Source organism: Musca vetustissima, unplaced genomic scaffold (assembly GCF_032173495.1).
Source record: "Musca vetustissima isolate MV318-11 ecotype Yass unplaced genomic scaffold, APGP_CSIRO_Mvet_v1 utg1439, whole genome shotgun sequence".
NCBI classification, from domain to species: Eukaryota; Metazoa; Arthropoda; class Insecta; order Diptera; family Muscidae; genus Musca; species Musca vetustissima.
In genome coordinates, this window is record NW_026882330.1 from 282,661 (window position 1) to 300,942 (window position 18,282).

The 18,282-nt window shown below is 33.4% G+C and overlaps 2 protein-coding genes across 2 annotated transcripts; both read left to right on the plus strand.

Annotated features, from left to right (window-relative positions):
• Positions 1–133: 133 nt before the first annotated feature.
• On the plus strand, positions 134–8,126 carry LOC133328684 (arrestin domain-containing protein 17). The gene is made up of 5 exons (XM_061537227.1): positions 134–302; positions 4,519–4,871; positions 4,952–5,591; positions 6,794–6,961; positions 7,947–8,126. Exons 1-5 carry the CDS (start codon positions 188–190, stop codon positions 8,087–8,089), a joined length of 1,419 nt encoding a protein of 472 aa, XP_061393211.1. The 5' UTR covers positions 134–187; the 3' UTR covers positions 8,090–8,126.
• A 7,660-nt stretch (positions 8,127–15,786) lies between these two features.
• LOC133328691 (arrestin domain-containing protein 3) lies at positions 15,787–17,827 on the plus strand. The gene is made up of 4 exons (XM_061537234.1): positions 15,787–15,898; positions 15,968–16,290; positions 16,361–17,084; positions 17,325–17,827. The coding sequence occupies exons 1-4, from the start codon at positions 15,787–15,789 to the stop codon at positions 17,825–17,827; spliced, it is 1,662 nt and encodes a 553-aa protein (XP_061393218.1).
• Positions 17,828–18,282: the final 455 nt, after the last annotated feature.

The following is an 18,282-nucleotide window of genomic DNA, read 5'->3' on the forward strand; positions in this document are numbered from 1 at the left end:
CCAAAAGTTAGCCACATAAATTGAAAATTAAATTGTGTCTGTGTGTGTGTTCATTTCACTTAAAAGTGTGTTAGCAAGTGCGTGTGTTCTGTGTTCCCCGCCCCTTTGGCTGGCCAATACATTGTCACCGTAGTCGTCCCTATTCATTTGTGTCTGTGTGAGTGTGCCTTCACACATATAGAAATATATGCCCATTGAGTGCCTTATATCTTTCGATAACAATACTCAAGGTGTCTATTATGCTGGCCAGGAATTATCTGGTGTTGTTGATCTCACTGTTGATACAACAAAACGTATTAAAGGTAAACAAAACAATCATTGGTATTTTTTTGCCTCATCCTTAGCCTCATTCTGCATTGTGTGTTTCTTAAACTTTTTGTCCAATGTGCCCCGGTTACCCTTAGCTGTTGTTGTCGTCGTTATTGCCACAAGGCAAGAAGGCATGCAAACATGTATATGTGTGTGTGAGTGACTGTGTATCTGTGCTACTGTACAAAGTATGACTCAAAAGGATGTGTTGTCCCATTTCCGTGAAGTGTTGTCTCGAAGGTTTTTGTTTTACAAACGTAGACGTCGCCGCAACGTTTTAGCTGCTGATGTCGCCGTCTTCGTCTTTGCTTTTGACACCGCCATTATTCACTGTTACCGACCAGTGACCATTAAAGTTTATTAAATGTTTTGTTTTCTTGTTTTGTAATTGTCATTTATCAATAAACATCACAATTTGTCAATTCGTAGAAACCATTGATGTGAATTACACGTAACCAAGTAAACATTTTTGGGAACAAATGTTGAAAGTTTTTTTTATTTAAAACATTGTGCTTTTCTGTAGTTTGATACCACTGTTAATTGAACTTTGCTCCTAGCATTGATAAAAGGATATCATTTTCTGTTGATATGCCTGAAAATAATAATTTTCACAATCAAAAGGTCACAATTAATCATACGTCGTTAGTGTGACAAATAAAATGACTGATCAAAGGAAATTCCAATTTTTTATTATTAACTGATTTAAATAAATTAAGAAAATATTTGTCGATCCAAAATATTTTAGTCATATTTATAGAATAATAAAAAAAATGGATTATAATAATAGTTGTTTAGTAAACGGATCCCCAGTCGAGAAAATATCATTTTCAAAAAGCGTTCTCGTTGTGCCGGCCTATATATTCAATAGTTTTTAAAAAGTGACTTGAACAAATTATTTAAAGTGGACATTCTTGAATTTGAATTTAAAAAGGTAGTCGATTATTTTGAATCCTAAATGTTAGTGAATATAGTATACCCCGAAATATCCAAAGTAGGTCAATGCCAATTATTTGCTGGAGAAACTATAGGAATATTATTATATTATATACATCGGAGAAATGATCGAAGTTGACCAGCGTGTTAGTAAACTAGGTGTTAAAAATCGACCATAAAACTGTTTTAAACCATTTACACAAAGCTGGATTCAAAAAGATGATCGAATATCCACCTGCGAAGCCTTGGCCAAATGGAATTAGATAGATCCATTTCTTAAACGGATGGTTACTGGAGATGAGAAATGGATCACATACGATAACCCTGAGCGAAAAAGATCGTGGTCAAAGAGCGGTGAAACACCTCAAACCTTGGCCAAATCAGGACTAACGGCCAGGAAGATTCTGCTATGCATTTGGTGGGACTGGAATGGGATTATTTATTATGAATTACTTCCATATGGCCAAACGCTAAATTCTGATCTCTTCTGTCAACAACTAGCTCGTTTGATGATAGCTATTGACCAGAAACGGCCAGAAACGCTAGGCCACACACATCTACAGTGACTGGCCAGAAACTTCGGGAGCTTGGTTGGGAAGTTTTAATGCACCCGCAAAACAGTCCGGACTTGGCAATAAGCGATTATCATCTTTTTCTTGCATTGCAAAATTTCTTCTATGAGAGAGGCAGAAAATGGCAACAAATCAACCAACAAAACGATACATATTTGTAAATCGGACATTCCGAAGCATGTTAAATAAAGTTCTATAGTTCATATAAAAATAACCGATTTCTTTTTCCTCAACCTAATATTAAAAAAATGTCGGTTTTCGTTAGGGAGCTATTGATTTTATAGGAGAGGACAGCAAAGTATGATAATGATTAAAATATCTGTAAATTTTTCAAAAGTATACAATTTTTTTCAAAAATTTTACGATTTGGAAGACAATGCTTAGATGCTCTATTAACTTTGTCTAAAATTAGAGTTTGGATTCCCATTTTATATAATTTTTTTATAACAGACCCACTTGTCCGATTTGTCTATAGTTCTAAAAATGCAGCTATGTAGGCAGTGGCTTGTTGTGTCAAATATAAAAATAAACATACACAACAAATTTTTGTGTTTTTTTGGCATAATTAAAAACGCTAAAAATAATGAATAATTATGATTTCTTCTCAAATACAAAGTAATTGAATCCAGACGAGAAAAAATTGTAATCAGATGGTAGCTATGCCCTACCTTTAAATAATTATACCAAGGGTTCAAGTAATGGTAGCTATCATTTCAAAATACCCAGTTTTGTTGATGAATAAGCGTAGAATTTTAGACTTGGTAAACATTGCTTATCGGAAATCCATATTATTTATTGTTTTGCCACAGAGAAATAGAAACCATTATAAAGTAGTTTGCTTTGTTATCGTCACATTTATTAATTGCTTTTCAAAATCATGTTTTGCCATCAATAAAGGACATTGCAGTGGAAATTGTCAATGTAATTTCCTTTGATGTTTGAATGTGTGAGTCTCTTTCTATCTCTGTGTATGGGTAGCATTTAGTGCATTTCCGCACACACTTACACAAATGCAATTGCATTGCAGAGTAAACCAGCAACATACTAGAACATTGACATATTCATATCCTGTGGAAATTGTTGTCATTTTGTTGATATTGTTCTTGCTGTTGTTGTTGTCTGTTATAGTAAGCATTTTTTATCGGTGCTCTATATAATTATTTCCTATTTTTAGTTGATTTTCATGTTTGTGCTGCAAAACCATATTTTTGGCACGCAGCCATTACTGTGAATAGCCATAGTCGTCGCTGCAACAATACAAAAGCTAACAACAAATGACCATTTAGAGGACAATCTATAAAAAAAAACGGGGAGGAACAAACCTTTTCAAAGGATACCCTACATTTAGTTTGTTCAGCGTTGGCTAAATAAAAATTACTAATGGAAATGGCGCCAATTATAACATAATAATTTAAATACCCTTTGTAGGGTACACGGACAGAAATAAATCATTGCACACACAAACACACATGTCCATGTCTGTATTGCAAATGCATTTCACTGTTCTCCTTGGTGAAAACTAACCACAAAAATACAACAAAAAAACAAAGGATAGATGGGTGGATGGATGGATGGATGGATGATTGTAGAGGATGAACGAAATTCTGTTGCAGTTGAAAATTAATTGCAATGTCAACATTAAATTGCAGAGCTACCTAATTCTATTGTATTTTCCAATATATTTTTGTTGTTGGTTTTTTACAATACAACATTTTTAGATAAAGGGATAAAGGTAGGTTGTTTCGATTAAAAGATATACCATAATTATAAAAAAAGAAAAGAATTTTTCCATAATTTAATCGGCTTTTTGGCAGTAGTTTATCAATTATGGTAACTGTTGTGTTAATTTTTCATTAATTTAGAACTAATATTTTTATTTGTGAAGGTTTTACATATTAATTTATACAGACCCATTGAACAACAAATATGATTGCGGTCACTTACAAAGTCCATAATTAACAATTTAAGGTATTCTGATTAAATTGGAACTTTCAGTAAAAAATTTGGAGGGTATAATTATTTTTACATTTTATTTACTAAACCTCGAAGTATCTATCTGACACCCTAGCAATACAAAGCATCATCTATAATGCATTTGTTTGTGACATACCAAGTGAAACAATATAGAATAGTACTTTTGAGTAAAAATATTAGGTTGGGGAAAAAGAGATCTATTATTTTTCTTGTGTAAATGGTTTAAAACGGTTATGGTCGATATTTAGCTCCTGGGCGATGTTACGACTGCTAACAGCCGGTCAACTTCGATCATTTCTGCGATTTTATCGACATTTTTGGCGACCGGCCTACCTGTGCGAGGTGCATCTGAACATCCTGAACGGAATCTACGACAGCAAAATTGCACATCATTGGCTGTTACAGTACCGGAACCATAAACACCATTCACAATTTTAGCCGCTTGGCTTTCATGTCAAAGAAAAACTGTAAAATGCACTGATTTTTATCTTTGTTCGCTTTCATTTTTAACACCCTGTAACTCACAACTGAATGCACCAAACATAAAAAAATATTTTTTTTTACTGCGAAAAGTCACCCTTTCAATGAGCAGAAATCTGAAATTGTTTGATCGATACTTTACGAGAAATATATTTTCTTTCATTTTCCGTAACCTAACATTTCGTCCAATTGTATTTAAATTCCATTTAAAGTACATATTTTATTAAATTCATGTTTCTTTCCTTTTCAGCCATACACATCACGGTCAACGGTTATGCCAAGATACGCTGGATAAAGAAGGGCTATCCACGTGACAGTGAACGGGCCATGTGCCGGGCATATCGTTCGTATTTGTCATCACGTTCGTATGTTCTGGGCTCATGTGGTAGCAATTCATGCCTGGACTGGACAGCTGGTGAATATTCATATACATTTCATGTTATACTGCCGGAAAATTTACCAACCTCGTTCGATGGCAAATACGGACAAATCCATTATGAAATTATAACGACGATAGATAGACCAGGAAGATATCCCAAAGTATTCAAATTGCCTTTTACGGTGATACATCCAGTAGATTTAAATAGTGATGCCATATATAGGGTGAGTTACCCCGAAAAGGGTTAAGATTAATATCTTACATACATATTGTCGGAGTTATGTTGTTTTTTTCTGTTTTTTAGGTACCCCTAGAAATATTAGATCGTAAACGTTTTTGGAGTTTTTGCTGCCCAACCGGACCACTTACTGTTAAATTTTCCACACCCTATTGCGGCTATGCTCCCGGTCAGAAAATCCACTTCGTTTTGTACATTAACAATGAATCGTCCATTGACATCACCCACTGCGATGTGAAACTGAAACAAGAGGTGACCTATGAGACCCATGATCCGCAACATGAATACCGTTATGACAAGCATTTGATAGCGTCCAAACAATTCGGCAACGTCTTGAGATGGAGTCGTAAAGTCTATCGTGGCTACCTAGAACTGCCATCTATACCGCCCACATCGGCCAAATTGTCATGTCCGATCACGGTAAACTATGCCATGAAAATTATCATAAAGCCAACCGAATTTCATTGGAAAATGAAATTGAAAATTCCTCTGACAATTGGCAGTGTACCGATAATGGATAACGGAAATAGTGCGGCGTTATTACAGGCCAATAATAATAGCATTATGCGGGCCGAATCGAGAGATGAGCCGCCGGTTACAATGTTGCCTAATACGGAGGTGGATGATGATGTCAATGATAATGACAATTCAACGCCAACAATAATGGTTACCGATACCGATAATCCTCCAGATTATATACCAATGAGTGAGTTGAAATCATAAATTCTTAAGATTAATACATTTTGAGTTATTTGGAAACTATTTTCGATAAATACTGTTATTTGGTATTTCTAAATAAGGGAAGGTCTTAGCCTTGTAGTAAAAAAGGGCACTATGCATGGGGACAAAGCTGTGCACATGTGCTTATGTTAATATTTAAAATTAAATAATTATTTTCCAAAAATCTGATTGATAAAATATATATTTTCGATTATTAAATATATTAAAATATATATTTTAAATTAAATAAAGTGCAAAAAATAGTATCCTTTTCTACATTTATTAAGTGATTGTTTTTATAATCCCAGACGAGACTAGAAAACTAGTTGTTGTAAATATTTGTCAGATGATAAATAATAGTTTAGTTTATTTTTAGAATTGCAATTACTGGAATATCACATGGGACTTTTAAAATTTCAATATGCTAGTTATTGTTAACAAATGCTTTCGTGGTGAATTTATTAACATTATATGTATGTCCCCTGTGACTGAGTCAAGCTCATATATTTTAAAGTAATTGTAAAAGGTTGTCAACACGAATGAAAATGCATGTCATTTACGTAAAATATTCCACACAATTGAGTAATAAGTTAAAAATAGAAAAAGAAACAGAATATCGTTCAGTATGGCCGCGTCGAACTATTTATAGCCTCCACTATAAAATTTAAATTCAAAATACCTTAAAGTCCCCATTTAAGAATTCCGACTGATTTAAGGTATTTTGAATCCAATAGTGGATGGTATAAAAAGTTCGACACGGCCGAATGGAACGATATTTAATGGAAGAATTATTAATTCACAGTTAGTTAGGATGGAAAATTTGGAAAAAGGCAAGGGCAAGAAATTTATATGGGGGGAAATTTCATCCATTATACATAAAGAATCCGGTAAACTTTCCTGGACTCTTACAACATAAATTGTTATACGAAAGTATTAAATCCTAGATATATTTTAAACGTTGCTAGTTTTATTTCATTTAAAATAAATGCTTAAGTAATTCCGAGAAAAATTCTGAATTATCTTGAAGCTGACAACATTATTTTTTTTTAATTTGACAAAAACATTTTTATTTATCTTCGAATTTATTTTAGAGTCCAAATTGTTGGTATAATTTGTTTCTATAATTTTTAATATATATTTTTTATTTCATAACGATGAATTAACTCACATTTTTCATTTTTATTACAGTGCCACCATCCTACGAAGATGCCATGGCCTTGAGTGAGAAATTCTTTGATGATCTGGCCTATATGGAAAATGTTAGCGTTTCCAGTGTGGTAACCAACAACAAAAATGAGAACTTTAAACCGCGATATCCCGTCTATTATTATTACGAGACACCCATAATACCACCCGGTAGTGATGATTCAGCAAATGAATCAGAATAATTGTCGTATTTACTTTTTCTATAAATTTACATACTACATTATATTACCTATAAAACCCAGTCGAAACAATCAAACCAAAAAATATCCATTTATGTGCATTTGTTATTTTTATATGTCTTTCTTAATGCAAAAAAAAAAAAAAATAAATTTAATTGATCCTTCAATGAAAATGTAGTTAGTCCTTAAAAATTTGAATGTTACCGTTTTTAATACAATTATAATTATTCAACAAAATTTAAATTATATATTAAACCCACACACAAATACACATCCAGAACACTTTTGCAAAGTTGAAGAACAACAAAAACAAATCAGAGACCAAAACAATCGGTATGTTTGATTAGATTTGAGTTTTCCCAGTAATTCTTGTTGTTTCGTTTGTTTTCTTTAAATAACAATATCTTATTTATGTTTTTTTCTTTCTTTCTACGACCTTTTTCGTTATTGAAATTAAAAAACAAAACAAAAAATGATGAACAAAATCTGCACGCCTACCACTTTAATATGACAAATGAATATCTTTCGAATGATTCTGTTTTCGTTCTTATGTTCCTTTTATGGTATGGAATTTGTTATTTGGTTTATGAACGTGTGTATGTATGTTTGTATTTGTAGCTTTGGTCCTTGACTTTTATTTCGTACTTAAATTAAGTTATGTTATGTGAATTTGTATGTGTTTATTGCGCCTTACCATTGATATGGCTTTCTAACTACTACAACAATAAAAACCACACTACCACTTGTACAACAAGAAATATATCAATACCAATACTACCACAACCCACCTCCTAGAACAATAATACTAATAATAACAACCACAACAACAACAACAATAACAACACCATGTCCTTGGTTAATGGTTAATAATGAACAAACAAATTTCTTTGTTTCTGTGTTTCTCTTTCATGTTTCGCTCTTCTTGTTTTCTTTCTGATTTTGTTTCTCTTTTATAGAAACCCTTTATGATGCCATACCATCACGTTACCATCCAATGGTGCTAGCAACGCCTATGTCGGACATGTCATCATCTCCGCTAGAATTGAGTCATGTCAAGGCATTTGGGAAATTCCAAATATTGCGTTACATTAAGAAATAGTTGGTGATGTTACCATCCCGTATCATCGACCCCCTCCTCCAACCTAACACATAGAGCAAGTTAAGAATGAACAAAACAAGCGTCGTCTCTTAGAGAAAATTAATTTTGGTTTATAATTTATTTATTATTTTTTTTGTATTTATACACTTATTCGTAGATAGAGCAATAAAAGAAATTTAACATTTAACAAGAAAACAGAAAAAAGTTATAAATATATAAGAACAAAATGAATATACGATATGTATAAGTATGCACATATTCCACACGTTTAGAGGCGAGATTTTGTAGATTGGAATTGATATTGAAAAACACGGAAAGAAATTAAAAGTTAATACGTTTATACTTTCTATGAACCATAATTTAATTGTCTGTTTTGAATTCAATGCATATTTTATAAAAAAAAATTTTAATTTTTAAATTTTAATAATTCGCGAAAGTGGATTTTATTTTCATAGCAATTTCAATCTAGAAATAAAACACACACACACCCTAGTGTAATATGTGCATTAAATATGAATAAAGTGCCATTTATTTTACGTTTTTTAATCCCTTGAATCCTCGAAACAAAATTGTAATTGACTTCATTTTTGAATTTCTAGTCGAAAACAAATTGTACCTTTATAAATAATTAAGAAATTTTTTAAAACTAAATTTATAAGAGAATATAAATCCTTCGAAAAAACCAAACCTAAAGCAACATTATTTAATTCTTCCTTTTTTAATTATTAATTAAATTAAATGTTAAAACAATTGCACAATTTATAAAATAAATGTATATGAACGTTAACAACAACCAATGAAAAAAAAACAAACAAAACAGACATATTTCTCCTTTTTAGCCTTTAGCTCTTAAGCATATTTGCACAATTTTACTCTTAGCTAAGCAAACATTTTTTCATATTTCCAAAAATTAAAAAAAAAAAATATATATCTAAATAAAAAAACAACCAAACCAATGCGTTTAAAACGATTACATTTTTTTATAATTTCGATATAATGAGAATAATCGATGTTTATGTTTTAGCGCATAAGATTCCACAAAAGAATACAAAATAAAACCAACTTAAAATTTCTTTGAAATTGTAAATCAAAAACTAAACTAAACTAAACTAAACAACAACAAAAATATTTTTAATAAAGTTGCAAATAAACTTAAAATGCTGTTTTTCACATTTTCTTAATTTATTTAACAAAATATTAACCATAACTATATTTTATATACATTTAAATTAATTTGATAAATTTCTTATAACAAAATCTCAGGGATCTACTTAGGGAGGTGTTTCTCTTTAATGGCATCAAATCGCACATGGATTTGTAGATATGGTCACCGATAAACGATTCCATGCTGGGAAGTTTTAAGTTCAAGGGTTGTATAGCTGATTCGGCATGAACAGAACCTAAAATTAAATTTTGTTATTTTTTAATATTTTTATTATTTTTATTTTCCCAGTCACCATAATTATCATAGCATAATACACTTTCCGACTCATCATCAGTTGTCTTGAAGCATGGTGTTGTTCCAATGGTCAATGGTATCGTCACACATGCCAAAATCTTCTTATTGCCATCAACTACCAAGGCCTCCAGAAAATATTCATATTTTAGCATTGAATCTTCACAACATTCCCTGGATATTTGACAATCTAGTGGCAAATTTAAATATGCCATTATCTCACCCGACGGCCAATGTTTTCTAAAGTTTATGGTCTGTTTTATTTGTTTGACTTGCTTGACTTGCGAAGGTGTTTTCCGACGCTCTGCCGTTATCTGACAATTTAATTGTATCAAGATTTTACAGCTCGGCTGAGATATTTGGCATTTGATATGATAAGGCACTTTTTGACCGGGTGTAAAACCTGTACAGGGTGTTGTTAAAACAATTTCTCCATCGGATTCGGTGATTCGGTGAGAAGAAGTAAGGGGCTATAAGAATATAATGAATGCATTAAACAGAAACCTGTATTAATTCGAATTTTTTATTTGAAAAAAATTATGATGTTTTTACGGATGCTCAAGTAATAAATCATAAATTACGTTAGTTTTTTCCGGCTGTGATGTTAAGCAATAATTTAAAATTTGAGGTGTACATGTGCTTCAAATACCCTGAGTTATGTCTGTCGTGTAGCAAATGAGCGAAATATTGGAGCTATATCTAAATCTGAACCGATTTTTCTTAATTTCAATAGGATCCTTGGGCCAAATAAATGAGATGTGCCATGCATAAATCAGCTCAGAAAATGATTCAATGCATATTCTCATTTGCCTGTTACAAACATATGCTCAAAGACATACTACCATATACCACAGTGTGGTGAAGGGTATAACAAATATAATTTTTTAGGAGTATCACAAGATTACTTTTTTATAAGAAAATATTTATCTAAAATTACCATTAACATAGATGTTAAAAATCATTTTTCTTCAATTATCACATACATAAATAAAAATTTACTAGAATTATCACAAGATCTATATATTTTGCTCATAGAGGATTTCAATCTATCGAAGAGGTCTTCTTTCAATAAAATGCATATTTAAAATGTATTTTAAATATGCATTTTTGCATTTTTTAAAATGCATGAAACCTCTGGAAACACGCTTTATTTAACATGCATCGGAATGTCCTATTTGAATGTCAAAATATGCACCGTTTTGTTGTATGATTTGTTGCCACTTAAAAGGTAACTTCATAATGCCTCTCTCATAGGAGTCCTGCTCTCTATTTGCAAAAAACTCAGGTAGTCGATATTCACAATCCTCCCTAGATACCAATTTCTTATCATTAAACAAATTTTGCAATGCAAGAAAAAGACGATAATCGCTTGGTGCCAAGTCAATGTATAGCGGATGCATTAAAACATTCCAACCAAGCTCCCGAAGTTTCTAGCGAGTCACTATTAGCCGACACCTCTCCTGTTGTCTGGCCGTTTCTGTTCAACTGTTATCTTCAAACGGTCCAGTTATTCACAGTAGAGATCAGAGTTTAGGGTTTGGCCATATGGAAGCAACTCATAATAAATAATCCCTTCCAGTCCCACCAAATGAATAGCGACTTCTAACAGCCGGTCAACTTCGATCATTTATCCGATTTTATCGACATTTTTTTGAATTTCATATTCTCCAAACTAATATATAAAAGTATCAATTTTCGAAACTTCACTTTATACATTCAATTGAAAAGTTCTCATAGTTCGAACAGTATCTGTTCTATTAAATTGGGCACATACTGGACTTTCGTTATGCAGTACAGATAATTGAATTATACTATGGAAATATATTTTATTAATGTCCAAATAGAACATTATTTAAATATATCCAGCAATTTGGTGCAGCTATATTTTGCCGCGAATTTTCCAGTAATTTTTCATGCTTACGGTTCTATTAGTAAACAACACAATATTTATAATATATTTTTTTTTTTGAAATATTTTCCCACTTACCTCACACAATTCAGTATTTGCCGATAAATCCAGTTTATTTTTAATGACAATTCTTTGGTGAAATTCTTTATTGACTTTCCTGGGATGTTGTATCATCAACTGTAGGCCATAGTCACAGTCACCCAATGGACAATGACTTGTTGCCGCAGCATCAGCTGGTATTAGGAAGCGAAACTTGTACCTGTAATCGGTGTGAGGCTGCAGTATCTGCTGCTCTGTGACCAGTTCAAGTTGTTCACAAACATGTTTCTGGCTATCGGTGTAAAGTGTTTTCGTTGAATGCAACTCCTTGCTGCTGAAGTCGTTGTGTACAATTTCATCGGTTGCAGCCGTTTTGTCCAAATCAAGCCAGGCCAACTTTGTTTGACCATAGAATTCCAAAAGAATTGCTAATGACGAAAGAAAATGTAGCTGAATAGGTGGTTCTTGCAAGAACTTGGTTTAATGTTTTGCAATTGCCTTGTGGAGGACATTGCAAAACTACAACGTCATTAGACTGGGTTAGCCATAATTATATGTCTCTACATGGCAAAATGTTTTTTTTTTGTTCAACACGCACTTTCAATTTGTCGCTGTTTTAAGAGATGCAGTGTGACATGACCCTCCAGCACCTCACCACTGTAATAAATGTTTGTAGCGCGTGTCAATTCAAATTTACACGAAATTGACATGATTTTCAGTTGACAATGTGATACTATTTTTTTCGATTTTGTTTATTTTTACTAGGAAAATTATTGTTTACAGCCACGATTAGATTTCAAATTGTTGCAATATTTTTTGTCACGGGAATCATGGCCGCATTGAAATAATTTAATTTTTGCTAATCGCCTCGGCGTTACTTGTTTTGAGTGTTAACGGTTGGACGCTTCAAACGAAACTGTTACCAAAAACTCAAATCAGATCTGTTTATCTCCTCTCAGTTGAACTTTCTTTTGTTTGCTGTCACGTTTTATTGTTGGTTGTTTGGAGGAGCAGTAGCAGCAGCAGCAACATCACCAGCAGCAATAAGACAACACTTGTTGTTCAGTCGCTTGCTTTTAGAGAACACAATTTACGAAACAGCTTGTAGGCATTGTATGGCGTTTGCGACTTTGGTTGCATTGATGCACTGCCTGGATAACATCTGTTTTATTGAGGATGAATGAGTTTCGAATGGAAATAACAATGCACAGTGGGTACAATATATATACAAGTATTTATCAATAATGTATACATACAAACATATATATTTTGAAAAAAAAAAAAAATCTACCACATTTTTATTTTAATGAAATAATAATTTCCGGCCCTATAATGTATATAGGTTGGGAAAAAAACCATTAGGCCAGTCGTCGAAAATGTCGATAAAATTGGAGAAATATTCAAAGTTGACCGGTATATTAGCAGTCGTATCATCGCCCAGGAGGTAAAAATCGACCATAAAACTGTTTTAATCCATTTACACAAAGCTGAATTCAAAAAGAAGCTCGATGTTTGGTTACCACACCAATTAACAGATAAAAAATTAAGATAGATCGAATTTCCATCTGCGAAACCTTGGCCAAACGGAATGAGATAGACCCATTTCTTAAACACATGGTGGCTGGAGATAGAGAAATGGATCACATACGATAACCCTGTGCGAAAACGCTAGTTGTCAAAGAGCGGTGAGCACCTCAAACGATGACCAAACCAGGACTAACGGCCACGAAGGTTCTGCTATGCATTTGGTGGGACTGGAAGGGTTATTATTTTTTATGAGTTGCTTCTATATGGCCAAACGCTAAATTCTTATCTCTACTGTCAACAACTGCACCGTTTGAAGACTAGAAACGGCCAAAATTTGACAAAAGAAGAGGTGTCGTGTTCCACCAGGACAACGCTTGGCCACACACAGTAACTCGCCGGGAGCGAGTCACCGGCCTTGACATCAAGCGATTATCATCTTTTTCTTGCATTGCAAAATTTCTTTAATGATAAAAAATTGGTATCTAGGGAGGAATGGTAACTACTATTTGAACAGTATTTGAACAATACGGTTGCTGCTGAATTGTGAAGAAATATAGCCGATTTGCAAAGTAAATAAATATATAAATAAATAGCGTAGGTACCTGCATTACTCCTCTATTACTGTTTCCTCTTGGTTGAGGATATTTAATGTTCAACAAAGTTTATTAATTTTTTTAATTTAACACCAAATTGTGGAAAATTGCATTCAGGCCATGAAAATAACCTAATCAGTAAATATAAATAATTTTTGATCAGTTTTTCGGCATCAGAAACTTTGATTCTGCTGAATTCTATGCTTGGTACAAAAATGCATCTGAAACCACTGTGCATTTCATAAATGAAAGTAAGATTATATTGTTTAGTAGCTGTGAGCAGAAACAATCTGTCTCTGGTAAATTTACAATTACCAGAGACAGATTGTTTTGATTTGTTTTGTGCAAAATGAGTTATCTAAATTGCTTAGTTATGGAGATGTGAATTGTTAACACAAAATGTTTCCCCTTTTTATCCAAAAGGTGGTTAAATTGTTGGTGCATGAGCTAATTACCATATCGTTGTGTTTTTGTTTATAACAAAATTATAATTATTACCAAATTAATGAACTTTAATTATGATGTATTGGTTTCTGATTGTCAGTATTTTGATGATGTTTATATATGAAAAAAAAAAATCGAAACGAGGCATATGGGGGAATACATACGTGTACTTTTTTACGCTGAACTGAATAAGATGTTTGTCAAGTAGAAAGGATATTGAAATGAAAAATATAACTATTTTGTGTTAGGAAATCCATGGAGTTACGAAGATAGGGTAAATTTGAAAACAAATATATTTATACAGTTTTTATAAGAGCAAACCAGGAATATAAACAGAATATAATATATACAAAACCAATGCCTTCAATCATGACCTTGTCCTGAACGCACATTTTGCGCAATAAAATGTTATTGTATCCTCCGAAAAATAAACAAACTTCTGTGTATCATATATGATATGCGATATACGCATAAACTTCGAATTTCTACAACAATACAAAAAGGAAGTGCTATCACAACAAAACTAGGATACAAAATTATTTCTTTGCTTCCATATCTCTATCAAAGACTTTGGCCTGCCTCAAATATGGAGTAACCAAAGATATTCTGTGTTAGACAGTCAAACTGTCATCGGAATAGCAAATAAATACAATTACCATGTCTGCTAATATGAAAAGAAAATAAAAAAACTGCCAAAAAAGTTCAAATTTCGCATCCCCAATAATTCCCTCCTCCATCCACATAAAGACAAAGGATAAACGGGACGACAAATACTTGTGGCGCCATCGTATTGATTCGCCAAAAAAGAAAAATACGACAAAATCAAAACGACACAAACTAAATGAGTGAATTATAAAAGTAATAGGAGCTACATAAACAGTTGATATTGGTCGACTTTGTAGATAATTAAAATTTAGGATATGTATGTGTGCCAGGGAGGCACAGAGGATAAATTCTATCCTGACAGAAAATGTTAAATATGGTCCCTGTCCATATTATAGATTTTAAAAGTTTATTGGTTTCGGTTCCACAAATGGCTAAATTCTTCTTGAAAATATTTTGACAAAGTCTTCCCGACGATTTAGGATAGTTTGAATAACCCCCCATATCGCTATTTTTAATGTTTTCGATATATATTTTTTCTTAAGTGACATCTATTTTGAATTCAGAATTCCAGGTGAATGAAAACGTCTTCCCATTTTTTTTAAATAGACTCTAACAAAATCCCGCTTAATTTTTGATATATGAAAGTTCATGGTCTAGTGATCCAACCCGAGTGTTTAACGATTAACGAGTTTTATATATAACGAGAATTAACGAATTGTATATGCACGCCCAGACAAACGACGTACATATATCTGCATGTCACCGACAACATGATAAACCCAATATACCAACCCATATTTTTTGAACCCTAAGGGGTGAAATGATATCAATTGTTATGCCTCAGACACAGACAACACAGAACCCAGCCACCCCTCGTACTATGTCATGACATTGTTTATGGCTGCTGGCAGGACGCTTTGCTTTGGGTGCTTAAGAGCTGTGGTGCCTGAATTGGCACAACATTTGCCAAAGGATGCTGTAAGGAGACGGTTGTGTTTTGTTGCCAAACAAAAGAAGCAAGTGTTAAATTTATTTTCTCCTTTAAGTTACGCGAATCGTTCGGATAAGAAAAACAAAATACAATTAATTTGCAATTATTTTAAAAGTATAATTTTACCACGAAATGCCAACTACTTGTGAATTTGAATTGGATCGTATAAATCCAATTTATTCATCGGGAGAATATATCAATGGGCGGATATTATTGCGTACGGAAAAAATTAAACGTGTAAATGGTAAGTTCAGTTAATGGAAACACATCTTCCCACAACGTTCTTGGATTACATCACTCACATACTTTATAGCCGTCTATGTTACGCTGGAAGGAGAGGCGAAAGTTCAATGGTCGATTAGTGGTCGAGAGTCTGCGAGTTATTGTGGCCACCAACAATATCTGTATTCACGTGCAAATGTTTTCGACAACTCCGATTTTGCCGCAGGTTTACATGTGTATGTCTTGACATTGCGTATACCACCCGATTGTCCCTCATCCTGCAAAGGACCCTATGGTTATATAGCCTATAATATATCATTGGTTATAGATAAACAAAGGACATTTGATGAAGTGTTTCGTAAACCAATTTGTGTTGTACAAACGTTGGACTTGAACTTCCATCCGGAGTATGCGGTAAGTGCGGCATGAATGACTCCAAAGGGAATTGTAATGTTGTCCTTTTGTTATGTGTGTGTGTTTTTAGTTACCCGTCAAAGCGGAAAATGTCAAATATCTATGCCAATGGCCCTGTACCTCGGGTCCCCTGTGCTTTAGCCTCATGTTGCCCTATGCCGGTTTTGTACCCGGCCAACACATCAAATACTTTCTTGAGCTAGACAATCAGTCACCGCATTATGACATTGTAGGCGTGGAGGCGTCCCTCAAGCAACATTACGTATTTTTGGCGCGTAAGCCGATGAAACGCAATTTCCACACCAAAACCTTGGTGAAGAGCAGCATCGAGGAGAGTACACTGCGCCTGACCAAACGTCTGTACGAGGGCACCCTCTATGTGCCAAACGACATACCAAGGTCAACGCTGAATCTCAATTACATTGTCTTCATACACTATATGCTGCAGGTCAAGCTGAAAACGGGTGTGTTCCACTATGACACTGACATTTCGGTTCCAGTGATAATTGGCACGGAGCCATTGCGCCAATTTCAAGAGGAACAACAGAGGTTGCGACGGAACTACAATAGGAATTGTAACATTTGTACGGGTAGCAATAGCAGCAATCGAAGTGATACGGCCAGTAATCATAGTTCTGGATCGGGTAATTTGGTAACAACGCAACCCACAATGAGATTGCGGCGAGAGTTGGAAGAACTATTGGAATCTCAGGAGCAGGAAGAAGAAGAAGTTATGAGTGGTACACATTTGAAAGATTGTTTGGATGATGAACCGCCGTCATATGACAGTTGTTGTAAGTACATATTTGTATTGGTGTTTGGAAAATTCTAAAGGAATTTTGTGGTATAAAAATACAAAAAAAAAAAAAAAACAAGGAAGGAAAGTAATAAAGTCGGACGGGGCCGAACCAAGTATTAGAACAATAAAAATCCACCATAATGGATTTATATTTAATTCATTTAAGAAATGTTTTCTTTACACACATTCCTGGCATATATTTATATACTGATCTCTATTAATATGTACATTTCAGTGCCGCCATCATTTAGTTTTGCCACCACAATGGGAAGCCAGGCTGCCATGGAAGTATCGGAAATAAAACGTACCGAACAGCAACGAATCAATATACAACTGCCACAATTTCCTGGTTATAACACCTTCAATTCGCACACCCAATCGCCATGCTATCCATCCGATTCGCTGCTGGAAGATGAACATTTTTATAATTCGTGCCGATCGTTGATGACAGATCGTACTGGGAGATCATTGGATACTCTAGATGTTCTTAGCAATGAAGAACATGAAGAAGGGGACGATGGAAATGGAGATGCTAATGATGATAATGAAGAAGAAAATGACGATTGCGATGAAGAGAATGCCGAAGATGAAGAAGAGAGGGCTGAAAATCTTCCAAGTGAGAATAGTGTAGATGATGAAGGGGCAGATGGAAATATAGATGAAGGCAATGTCCAATTAGAAGACAACAATGTCGCTGCTTGCGAAGTTGTAGATGGTAATGCAAATGAAGACAATTAAAATGTTTACATTAGAAAAGAATAAAACAATGGGAACATACTAATCAGACCATTAGCAATAGAGCAATATATACACATACAATAGGACTTAAATACATTTAACTAGTATTAGTATTGGTTTGGATTATTAATTACATTCCCTGTCAATACGTAAAATAATATTTTATAAATATTAATTAACCAAGCCAAATATATAATCATAAAGAATAATTATTTTAGTATACGATAATCGTTAAAAAGGATTCAAAAAATGGAAAATATTTCATTAGTCATTGCTGCCAAAACATAATAATTATAATATTTTTCATTTTATTAACACATTGTTTGTGAAAGAAACTATGACTGAAAGTTAAATAAATTTAACCCAAAATTCCCAGTAATGTTTACGTCCAAAAATTACGTCCATTTCGATTTGCTTTAATTTTATAACAGATGTAAGTTAATGTGCCGAAAAAT